This window comes from Martes martes (genome assembly GCF_963455335.1).
Source record: "Martes martes genome assembly, chromosome: X".
In the NCBI taxonomy this organism is placed as follows: domain Eukaryota; kingdom Metazoa; phylum Chordata; class Mammalia; order Carnivora; family Mustelidae; genus Martes; species Martes martes.
The window spans coordinates 119,177,474-119,190,109 of NC_137897.1; the positions used below are offsets into that span (position 1 = coordinate 119,177,474).

A 12,636-nucleotide genomic window follows, 5' to 3' on the forward strand; every position below is an offset into this window, starting at 1 on the left:
GGGGGGAGGTTAGTGTGGGTATGGGTGAAATAGGTGAAGGGGATTAGAGTACACTTACCTTGGTGGGTACTGAGTAATATATAGAATTGTTGAATCACTATATTGTACACCTGAAACTAATATAACACTCTATGTTAACTAATGAATTAAAATTTTAAAATAAAAAAGATATTTCAACAATAAAAAAATGTATGCACAAACTGATCTGATCTACTTACACTCACTGCAACCTTGTTAATGAGAGGTGAAGAAGATCCAGAGTTTGTAGGCTGTTAAGATTTTAATATCCCTATTTATTAATACTATTCTGAATGCACATATGAGATTTCTGGAGCAGAGTATCATTATTTACTTTTCAAGCACATAATAATTTTGTAGTTCTGTGCCCTGATTTCTTATTCTTGGGATGACAGGATGAGAGTTGGATATCACTCTGCACAAACAGAATTTACATTGCAGGCAAGGGATACAGAAGTGAATCTGGGCATTTATATAGAAGAGAGAGGGCTGTTCCTCCGAGAAGGAGGAATTAAAACCTTTGCTCCTTGGACAAGATCTGGTGTTCTTATTCTAACCTTTTAAAATCTAAATAAATCTCTCTAGGGGAAAGATAAGACTATTGTCTCCAGTTTTACAATCTAGGAATGAAATGTAACACATCTGATGACGAATCTCTCTGGAGTTCTCTCACTATGTATACAGTTGTAAATCACCTTCCAAAGCTTCTCTTTTTAACCCAGGTTCCAAGTTCCAGTAATATTTGTTCAGCAAGCCCTAGTTGTGCAGAAACATTAACTATTTTCTCTGTGGGTCCACACAGGCTCAGTAAATCCTTTTTACCTAGCCTAAGAATAAACTTATGTGATCATATCCTATCTCCACTACACAAATCCTTCCAAACCTCTTTCCCTATCTTCCTCTAAGGGGAAGCTAGATAGATCATGTGATTTTCTTTTCCTATTTGATAGTTATTTTACTTCCACATAGCTCTTCTTACTGCAATATAATTCATATAAAGAGGTAGCCTAAAATCAGAACACCTGGCAGTGATATTTGTATAGTTAAGTCTCACTGGGACATTCAAATTGAATTCTGGTTGTGGTTTTGGTCACTGGAATAAGTTAAGAAGCAGGCTTCAATGTATTCTTACCTGTTTTCTCTAGATCTTTCTTGATGTACTAGCTTAGTGCATTCTAGTTTTGTTAACCAAACCTTTCCCATTTCCCTCCTCAAATAGATATATTTTCCTCAGATCAACACTATCTAATTAGGTGGACACTTTCTGTCTTAAGACTAAAGTATTTCTCTAATTCAGGGAAATTTCACTTCACTATTCAGTTCACTATTTCATTCTCTTCATTTTATCTGTTCCTTTCTTCTGGAACTCCTGTTAAATAGACATTTGTTTTTGGGGCGCCTGGGTGGCTCAGTTGGTTAAGCGACTGCCTTTGGCTCAGGTCATGATCCCGGAATCCCGGAATCGAGTCCCGCATCAGGCTCCCAGCTCCATGAGGAGTCTGCTTCTCCCTCTGACCTTCTCCCCTCTCATTCTCTCTCTCACTCTCTATCAAATAAATAAATAAAATCTTTAAAAAAAATAGACATTCGTTTTTGTGTTTTGTTTGTTTGTTTTTTGATCTGTCCTCCTAGTCTCCTAACTTTTCTGCCATAATCTTCCTATTCCTTTCTTTAGCACCACATCTGGGGGAAACCACACCAATTAATTTTCCAATTCACTAATTTTTGATACATATATTATGTTTCTGCTATTTAATCATTCTACTGGTATTTTGCCAATAATGATTATTAGTTCAAAATAACCGGTTTTTCTGATTAATTTTTTTTCCAAAGCTGACTATTCTTGTTTAGTGGTTGTGCTGCCCTCTTATATTTTTAGAGAATGATAATGACATCTATTTTTTAAGTCCTCTTTGTTTTCTTTACTATTTCTTCAGAGGTTGGTTCTTTTGTGCACTTGGTATATTACATCCATGTGGTTGGTTTTCCTCACATATTTGGTGAACTTTGTTTGTTCATATAAATGAGGATCTAACTCTGTGGTTTACAACCATGTTTGCTCATTAGAATTGCCTTCAGAGCTTTTAGAAACCCTGATATACAGACCATACCATAGATCAATTAAGTAAGACTTATCTGGAGGTAGAATTCAAGCACTTGCATTTTTTTTGTCTTTTTATTTACTTTTTATTTACTACTTTTGGGGATATAGTTTACACATGGAATAATGCAAAAGTTGTTAGTGTAGCTCAGAAGATCTTTATCTGAATCATATATACATACATATGTAGTATTGACTGAGATAAAGATACAGACCAAAGGTTGGTAAAAATGTTTGGTAAGGGCCAAATGCCCAGCCACTCTTTGTCACAACTACTTAACTCTTGTACTAGAAAAGAAGCCATGGGCAATATGTAAACAAATAAGCATATCTGACTTCTTATATACACCATTTCTAGAACTCCAGAACACTTTTTCTTGTCCCTTTCAGTTAATATCCTCCCAAAGGTAACCGCTATTCAGTGTTAGTATTTAAAGCTATCCAAGTGATTACAATGAGCAGAAAGTAGAGATTCACTAACCTAGACTGATCAATATTAACGGAGTAAGTAAAATTCCCTATTACCTATGCACTGACTCAGGATTCTGATTATACAATATTGACTATGTTGGAATTGGGGGCAAGCATTGCAAGGATTCTATATTCCTTGTGCACATTGAAGATACCTGCAGAACTACCACAGCAGACTCACAGTTGCTGCTCTGATTCCTTTCACATGTGCCCTGTCTTTACCAGGTGGTATAAGGAATGGAGGCACTGTGCCAGGTGGGGAGTAAAAGTCCTTCAAAAGCCCAAATCCCTACAAAGGCTTGCACCTCTATCAGATTCTTAGAGATTGGATAATCTTGCTCTTTATCGATCATAGCTTTTGGAACAACGTGAGAGTTACCCAACAAGAAGACTCCCAAAACCTAATGGTGGTGCATGGGCCTTGAATTTTCCATAGATTCACTGCTCATCCTCTCTCACAGATGCTCTAGCAGAGCCTGAAGGAGGTCCTACAGCAGAGGCAAATCTTCACATGTTAACATATATCATCAAGGTAATGGACTCATTTTATTGATGGGAGGGAAAGTAGGGACAGGTCTTGGGCTACCAACCCAGGACATATGAGAAGGCTGTGCAGGTAGCCTTGGGGGAGCACTTGAAATGTTTATCATTGCCCATCCCACATGAAGGCAAATTGATCTTAGTTATAAGAAACCTATACTTGGGTTCCTGGGAGGCTCAATCATTAAGCGCCTGCCTTCAGCTCAGGTCATTATACTAGGGTCCTGGGATGGAGCCCTGAATCAGGCTCTCTGCTCAGCAGAAAGTCTGCTTCTCCCTCTCCTGCTCCTTCTGCTTGTGTTCCCTCTCCCTCTCTCTCTTCCTTCTGTCAAATAAATAAATAAAATATTTTTTAAAAAGAAATAAACCTATACTTATGAAAGTGTTTTCTATGAATCTCTTGAAAATGAAGCACTTTTGCAGAAACACTGCATGACAGAGTATCTGAATAAAGCAGTAACTATCCAGAAATGACAAAAGACTTGAAAATGACCATGGTGAAAGATCTTATGAGAGTTCATTATAATGCAGTTGACGAAGGAATTTGGTTATTTCTGTGACATACATTTTAAAATTATAACTGATATCATTATATCAGAACATATCAGATTTTTAGGAATTTCATGCAAATATAGCCTAAAGAAAATTTAGCATCACTTCTTATTTGATGATGTTGTCCATTTTAACATATGCAAAAACTTCAACAAAATGCAAAATTTAACATATGCAAAAAGTTACCTGTTTATAAAAACTTAGCTCTTTTAATCAAAGACCTGATAAAAACAAAACACAGAATCTTTGTTTCCTAGGCAGATTACGTTAAAGGTAAAGAAAAACTTCGTTTACAATTTCTTATTAAGAGCAGACCAGTGGGGTGTCTGGGTGGCTCAGGGGGTTAAAGCCTCTACCTTTGGCTCAGGTCATGATCCCAGGTTCCTGGGATTGAGCCCCGCATCGGGCTCTCTGCTCAGCAGGGAGCCTGCTTCCTCCTCTCTCTCTCTCTCTCTCTCTGCCTACTGGTAATCTCTGTCTGTCAAATAAATAAATAAATCTTAAAAAAAAAAGAGCAGACCAATAATCAAAGAAAACTTTGTCCTTTCTAGCAGAGAGAAAACCAAATTCCAATTTTACACCAGTGTATGTTTGATATTAAAACTTTTTTTTTCTATTTAACTTACATAAATCCATTCCAATTTTAGTTTCAGTGAGTATGAAATTCTTAGTATTTCTTTTCCACAAACCTTTTTCAACTTTATCATATTAGCTTTCCTTCCAAAACTCTAGCCATTAATCAGGTACCCACCCACATGGCTAAAGCTTTTGTGGATATTTGTGATTTATAATGGTTGTGGACCAGATTTGGGGCAAGTCTTCTTCTATAGCATCTGTATTTTATAAAAAGCCCCCTCCCCTTTTGTTAAGTCTCTGTGGACAATGTTTTGGTTATCTCCTGAGGTGTTTACATTTCAAAGACATGATAAAATTTACAATTTCAAGGGACAAAGAAGAATGCAAGTTTTCTTCTAGAAGTTTTGGAGTAATGGCTATTTAAAATTCTCCTTTGCATTAAGGGTCAGAAGGCATGGGACATTTTGTGTATTTCTTCAAAAATTACCACAACATCCTCCTCTTTTTCATTTTCATCACTTTTTCAAAGGTTTTACATATTAGCATCCTAATAAGGCTTTATCACAACTGCTGAGACTTTTTTTAAGTTTTTATTTAAATTCCAGCTAGTTAACATACAGTGTAATATTAGTTTCAAGTGTACAACTTAGTGATTCAACAATTCCATACAACAGCTGGTGCTCATCAGGACAAGAGCAGTCCTTAATCGCTTTCACTTATTTAACCCATCCCCACACCCCCACCCCCTGGTAACCATTGGTGTGTTCTCTATTGTTAAGTCTGTTTCTTGGTTTTTCTCTCTTTTTTCTCCTACAATCCTTTGTTATATTACTTAAATTCCATGTATGAGTGAAATCAGACAGTATTTGTCTTTCTCTGATTGACTTATTTTGCTTAGCATAATAATCTAGCTCCATCCACATCATTGTGAAGGCAAGATTTCATTCTTTTTTATGGCTAACTATTGTTTACAATAGCCAAATTATGGAAAGAGCCCAAATGCCCATCGACTGATGAATGGATAAAGAAAAGGTGGTGTGTGTATATCCCATACAAGACGGAATGTTGCTCAGCCATAATAACTGCCGTGATCTTAATTTAAGGTGTGTGGAAAGCAATACCTCTGTAGATAAAAGAAACAATAAGAATAGAAACAGGCATATATGGCAGAAGTTGTATTTGTATGGCAAAAGCCAACCCTTCCCTCGTCATTCTGTACTGAAAACAGTACATCGTGAAAACAACAATGTTGGTGAATAAGACAGGCCTGCTGGGGTTGGCTCTTCCATCTTCTGCAGTCCCCTAGTTAATACTTCTCTAGGATCCATACTGATAGTCACATACACGGTTTCCTGCTGCCCCTCACATGATTGCTTTCTTAAGTTGTTTTTCTTTGCTTCCACATACTTTACATTCTATGATAATAAAACCGAGAATACACTGGCATTTGGGGCTTCACCCCCATACCTGCACTTCTTGGCAGTCCCTGGTGGTATGGCATCTTCCGGCCTCTCTTTCTTCCAAGTTATTGGACTCAGAGTCATCATTTTCTCTCTACAAATGCGATAAGCAACAGAGGTGTCTTAGACCTTCCTAGCTTTGCAGAATGACACATTAAGGCCTCTGATATATTACCCTGCTTTTCCACCTTGTCTGCTAGCCCCAAACCTAGCGAAGTAGTGGACACATGCATATTCTTCTCTAACCTCAGCTCTTCTTCCAACTTCTTGACCTCAGCTTTAGCCTGTAGTTAGACATCAGTGGCAAGCTGATCTGCCCACAGGAGAGGGAGCCCACTATGATAACAACCATGCACTGCCCTTTTCTGCTGCAGTGTACTCCACACAGTTCCTCTAACAAGTGCATTGGAATGGCTGGTATTTTCAGGACATCTCCATACTCATGCAGTGTTCAAAGCTAACATATGGGCCACTGCTCCCCACAGTGAGGTGGCTGGCCAACTCAGGATTTTCCCTGCAGATGCCTCTTTTTCAAGGCCCATTGCTTTAGTCTCCTGGCTGGCTTGTCAATTTTTGGTTTGCAACCTCCTTGCTTCCCAAGTATAATCTGAAACTATCTCCTGTACTCAGAGGGCAGAGAGAGACCAAAGGAAAAGGAAGGCCACCCCAGGTTGGTAGGTGACAGTTTTGATAAGGAAAGGGAACTTATATACAAGGCTTGTGTTGGACAGTAGCAACATGAGAGGATCTTCACACCAATGTGCCAAGTCTTAAAAGTTTATATAGAGGCCTTAACTAGGTTTAGTCACATTACCATTTAGGTGTTCTCAACACCACATTACTATGTCAAGGCTATGTCCATGGAGCAGCCTCTGGAGTGGGAAAGGCAAGTGGAACCCATATTCCAAGGACAGGGAAAGGGTAAGAAACCTCTAATCAACCAGGTTCAGCTCACAAGTCAACTTGAGGTATCTCTTCAATGACTTCCGCATATACGGTGAAGCTAATCTTTAGATCTTCCTGAGTTCAGTGTCTTTCTCACCTGTATGGGACTTTAATTTACTCAGTTCTGTTAGGATTCATCATCAATTTTATCCCATTTGAATTCCAGCTTCCAAATTTTGCTCCATGTTCTAAACTACTTATGGCATTCCTCAAGGCATTACTCTAATGCTGCTATGGGATTATTCTTAAGTTTCTCTCACAACTTCAGTGGGGTTTGGGGAGGGAGAAGAGGTAAACAGGAGTTATTAGTAAGATATCTTGAAAGTGAAGTCCCCTAAAATATTTTAGTAAGTGCTTGATAGACATATAAATCTGGAAAGATTTTAACCCTCCTTTCCCCCATACAGATCCACTTTCAGTGACTACAGGTTCTTAAAGAAGTCTAAGAAGAATAGTTTTTGAAAAAACAAAAAAGGAATAGATTTGTCACCTTATAATTATGGATGACAGAAAGACAGTAGAGGAGGTCAAGGGGTGGAGGACATGAATACCTCAGAGTTTGATGAATGATATTTCAGATTCTGTCCCTCCCTCACCCTCCTCCTGTAGGAAAGAGCAGAGATAAGATTGGTATATATCATTTACCATGCATTTGACATCAAATAAAAGAAAAAATAAAATAAAATTCAGCTAGTTAAAACCAAAAGAAAGTTAATCAATCACATGATACAAAGGTAGGGTGGGCTTTAGGCTGGTTGATCCAGTGATTTACTGATGTCATCTGGGACTCAAGTCCTTTCACTGTTGTCCACAGGCTTCATCGTATTACTGGTTCCTCTTGGATTATAGGACAGTTAATGCTGTTAAGTGGTATTACTTGTTTTTTCAAATGAAATCAGAATGAAGGAGAGCATCACTGGTAGAAATTCTGTCAAAAGGATGAACAAGAGCTCTTCTGGAATCCCTTAGCAAATTTTTTATTTCTCATTCCCATTTCTGAAATTTCTGAAATTCCCATTTCTAATTAAGGGTAAGAGGGGATGGATTACCTCAGACCAGTGAAGGCTGCATTAGGTGCTAAAAAACATCAGATTCATTCAAAGCATATATGCTCAAATTGGAAAGAGTGGACTCATAAACAAAATCTGAGTTCTGGTTAGAAAGGAGGAAGGGAGAAATGTATGCTGGGTATTATTGGTTGAACAGAATTTTCCAGGTGGTGGCAGCTAGAAAGCTATGAGAAAATGGCAATGAGATTGAGTGATTCAGAGGCTGGGAATAGGCAGGTTGTTTGTGCATGTTGCTTCGGCACTCTTTGCCTCTGTTTCTTCAGCAGAAAAATGGGGACAGAATGAAACTTGACCATTCTCTTACACCATACACAAAGATAAACTCAAAATGGATAAAAGACCTCAACATGAGGTGGGAATCCATCAGAATCCTAGAGGAGAACATAGGCAATAACCTCCTCGATATCAGCCACAGGAACTTCTTTCAAGATATGTCTCCAAAGGCAAAGGAAACAAAAGCGAAAATGAACTTTTGGGACTTCATCAAGATCAAAAGCTTCTGCACAGCAAAGGAAACAGTCAACAAAACAAAGAGGTAACCCATGGAATGGGAGAATATATTCACAAATGACACTACAGACAAAGGACTGGTATCCAAGATCTATAAAGAACTCCCCAAACTCAAAACTCAAAAAAACAGATACGTCAAAAAATGGGCAGAAGATATGAACAGACACTTCTCCAAAGAAGACATACAACTGGCTAACAGACACATGAAAAAATGTTCATCATCTTTAACCATCAGGCAGATTCAAATCAAAACCACATTGAGATACCACCTTTCACCAGTTAGAATGGCCAACATTGACAAGAGAGTAAACAACATGTGTTGAAGAGGATGTAGAGAAAGGGGAACCCTCTTACACTGTTGGTGGGAATGCAAGTTGGTATAGCCACTTTGGAAAACGGTGCGGAGATTCCCTAAGAAATTAAAAATAGAGCCACCCTATGACCCTTCAATTTCACTACTGGGTATATACCCCAAAGATACAGATGTAGTGAAAAGAAGGGCCATATGTACCCCAATGTTCATAATAGCAATGGCCACAGTCACCAAACTTGGAAAGAACCAAGATGACCTTCAACAGATGACTGGGTAAAGAAGATATGGTCCATGTACACAATAGACTATTATGCCTCCATCAGAAAGGATGAATACCCAGTTTTTGTATCAACATGGACAGGACTAGAGGAGATTATACTGAGTGAAATAAGTCAAGCAGAGACAGTCAGTTATCATACGGTTTCACTTACTTGTGGAGCATAAGGAATAACATGGAGGACATTAGGAGAAGGAAAAGAAAAGTGAGTTGGGGGAAATCAGAGGAGGAGATGAAGCATGAGAGGCTGTGGACTCTGAGAAACAAACTGAAGGTTTTGGAGGGGTGGGGGTGGATGAAAGGTGAGCCTGATGGTGGTTATTATAGAGGGCATGTATTGCATGGAGCACTGAGTGTGGTGCATAAGCAATGAATCTTGGGGCACTGAAAAATAAAATAAAATTATTTTAAAAAAAGAGAAAAAGAAAAATGGGGACAAATATATCTACCTCATAGAGTTATATGAACTTTTAGTCTTTCACCAAATATTTTTGAGCATTTACTAGGCATTTGGCAATATTCTAGTTGGAACTACTGTGGTGAACAAAGCAGCTTAAGTCCTTATTCTCAGAAAAGTTGCTGTTTAATGCATGCATAGGTATATGAATGTGCATACTTCAGGAGGAACATAAGCATGGAAAAATCTTTATAATGTACTCCCTCCTAAGCAGCCTCCTCCTCCTTTTCCATTTCAGGATACAGGTAAGATATTATTATCTGCTCTCTGCCAGTCAGAAAGAGGCCTAGCCCTCAGGAGAAATCAGGGGATTGACCAGCTGTGCTAATGCCTGGATGGGCCTATCTGCAGAATTAGAGAGATTGGCAAGCCCACGGTGACCATCCACATAAACCAAGACCTCTCATCCAATCTTTACCAGTCACAGAGTTGTTACTTCCATCTTCACCCACCTGACTCATGTATCTGCCTTGCTTGTCCAGAACTCCATAAAGGAAGATAGATGTTTTAGATCAGGCCCTTGGGATCCCAGTTGTGAGCCTAGTACTGTGATCATTATTATGACCATTTTTGTTTACCTGATGCCAAAGGATGGCACTTCCACCTGGGCATTTTCCCTCAGGCACCAGGCAGCTGTTCTGGCCTGGCCCATTTAAGGTTGGGTTTGAGCGCCTTGTTCAGTTGCTTCTACTCCAGCTGCAACCAGGAACCAGCAACAAGAAGCAACCCCCACGAGCTTGTTGGAAATGCAACATCTCAGGCCTGCCCTAGATCCTCTGAATCAGAATCTGGATTTTAACAAGATCTCAAGGGGATCCACAGGTATATGACAGTGTGAGGTGCAGACTTTAGTCACTTGTTTTCAGTCTGTGTGGAGGCAAGGACAGTTTGAACAGGAAGCAAAGTTTTCACAATGATGACTAAGCATTTGCTCTGCCCAATCTTCATGTTGTTTACCTTTAACGTTGTATTTATTATCCTTGCATTCTGCACATAGTATACCAGAAAAAAAACTACATAGCCGAATATTATCATTTCTGTTCATTAATGGAATTGTTTTGTTTTTTCAATCCATATCAATAACATTTATTCTTGAAAATTCTGTTGCAATTATTTGTGTTTATAACCCTTACTAAAAATGACATCAGAATAACAGGTAGTCAGTAAACAGAAATTTGTCTTACTGTGAAATTTAATCTTTATGTTTCAGATTTGGAGTGACTAGGGCCTCTGCTACAAAGACTTGGGGTATGTCAAAGACCTCCTCAGATCAGGAGGCCCTACCTTCCTATAGAACGAGACCTATGGAGGACAGCTCCATCCTCAGAAGCTTTTCTCTTTTTTTTTTAAGATTTTATTTATTTATTTGACAGAGAGAGATCACAGTAGACAGAGAGGCAGGCAGAGAGAGAGAGAGAGAGGGAAGCAGGCTCCCTGCTGAGCACAGAGCCCGATGCAGGACTCGATCCCAGGACCCTGAGATCATGACCTGAGCCAAAGGCAACGGCTTAACCCACTGAGCCACCCAGGCGCCCCACTCAGAAGCTTTTCTAATGGGACCCAAAAGAGAAAACACTCCCAAACCCTGAGTTATATCCAGGTTAAGTGGCATGTGGGGGCAGGAAGCAGGAGCTTTCTGGATGGTACAGTGAGTGTCTCTTTTCCAGAGTTCAGCCTCCATAGATAGGCTCATCAGTACTCCTATGGATGCTTTGAGTAAGGTCTTGAAATAGAGTTTAGGGCATTAGTGACCAGTTCCAAGGGTAATGGGGGATGAACCTCTGGGGACTCTACAAACTTCTTTTAGGGCAATTTTGGGAATTTCTGAAAGCTTTTCTCTTCACCCCATTGAGCCTAAACATGTTTCTGAAATAAGAGTCATTTTGACCGGGCCCCACATTTTCGTAGGAGGACTCCTAGAATCTCTTAAATTATTAGTTCATTCATTCATTCATTCATTTACTCACTCATGACCTTACTCTGTGTCAAGCCTAAGGCTGAGAACTAAAGATATAATAGGGGCTTGAATTCGTTGGTTATATTTTCCTCACTTCAACACTGATTCATAATATCTTAACTAAAGATTGTATCTCTGGGCTCAAAGTCTTCCTCTGTACTCCAAGCTCTGATATCCTGGGTAACTAAAATATATCTGTGAAAGATCCATCCAGCACCCTTGACCTCCTTACCAACAATGGCTTCTTCCTTCACTAGACTTCAGCTATCCATTCCATTAATTATACTTTAAATTAATTCATTGTAACATTGTAAATTCAAATATTCAGTTTTCTAACCATAACTACTGTTACACCTGACTCATCTATTCCTAAAATACATGTTTTTGAACTGTTTAAAAACATCAATCCTTTCTATTTCCTACTGTCTTGTCAATATCCCCAACTGGTTTTTTTAAAGACTTTATTTATTTGACAGTGAGAGAGAGACAGCAAGAGCAGGAACATGAGCTGGGGTAGTGGGAGAGGGGAAGCAGGAAGCCCAATGAGGGGCTCAATCCCAGGATCCTGGGATCATGACCTGAGCCAAAGGCAGACACCCCGTGACTGAGTCACCTAGGAGTCCCTCTTTTTAATATCGTTATGTCTCATTTATACAACAAGCCATTTTTCCATTGTCCTCATTCACCTAGTTTGATGAACACTGGATGCTGGAGAAAATCTTACCAGTAGGCATGTTGGCTTCAGTGAAAAATTTGTAATCTCCAAAAATTCATCAGACAGGGTCACCTGCACTTCCCTACATTTCATCTAAATTTTACCTACAGACCTCTTTGGGGCCTGCTGCGGAAACAAGATGACGAAGGGGACGTCATCGTTTGGAAAGCGTCACAATAAGACGCACACGTTATGCCGCCGCTGTGGCTCGAAGGCCTACCACCTTCAGAAGTCCACGTGTGGCAAATGCGTCTATCCTGCCAAGCACAAGAGAAAATATAACTGGAGTGCCAAGGCTAAAAGACGAAACACCACTGGAACCGGTAGAATGAGGCACCTAAAAATTGTATACCTCAGATTCAGGCATGGATTCTGTGAAGGAACAACACCTAAGCCCAAGAGGGCAGCTGTTGCAGCATCCAATTCATCTTAAGGATTTCAACGATTAGTCACAATAAACATCATGGTTAAAATAAATAAATAAATAAATAAATAAATAAATAAATAAATAAATAAAATTTGCCTACAGTTTCATTAAAAGCAATCTTCCTAAGATTGCCAAGGATTTATTTGTTGCTAAATTTAATTAAAACCTTTATATGGTGACTTCCAGATACATGTCTCTGGTTTAGGTCATTCTCCTAAACTTAGATCTGTAATATCCAACTTCTTCT

The 12,636-nt window shown here is 39.1% G+C and overlaps 1 protein-coding gene across 1 annotated transcript; it reads left to right on the plus strand.

Annotated features, from left to right (window-relative positions):
* Window positions 1-12,101: 12,101 nt before the first annotated feature.
* On the plus strand, window positions 12,102-12,395 carry LOC308359966 (large ribosomal subunit protein eL37-like; the record flags this gene model as incomplete). Its single annotated transcript, XM_080831305.1, has 1 exon — window positions 12,102-12,395. The coding sequence occupies one exon, from the start codon at window positions 12,102-12,104 to the stop codon at window positions 12,393-12,395; it is 294 nt and encodes a 97-aa protein (XP_080687431.1).
* Window positions 12,396-12,636: the final 241 nt, after the last annotated feature.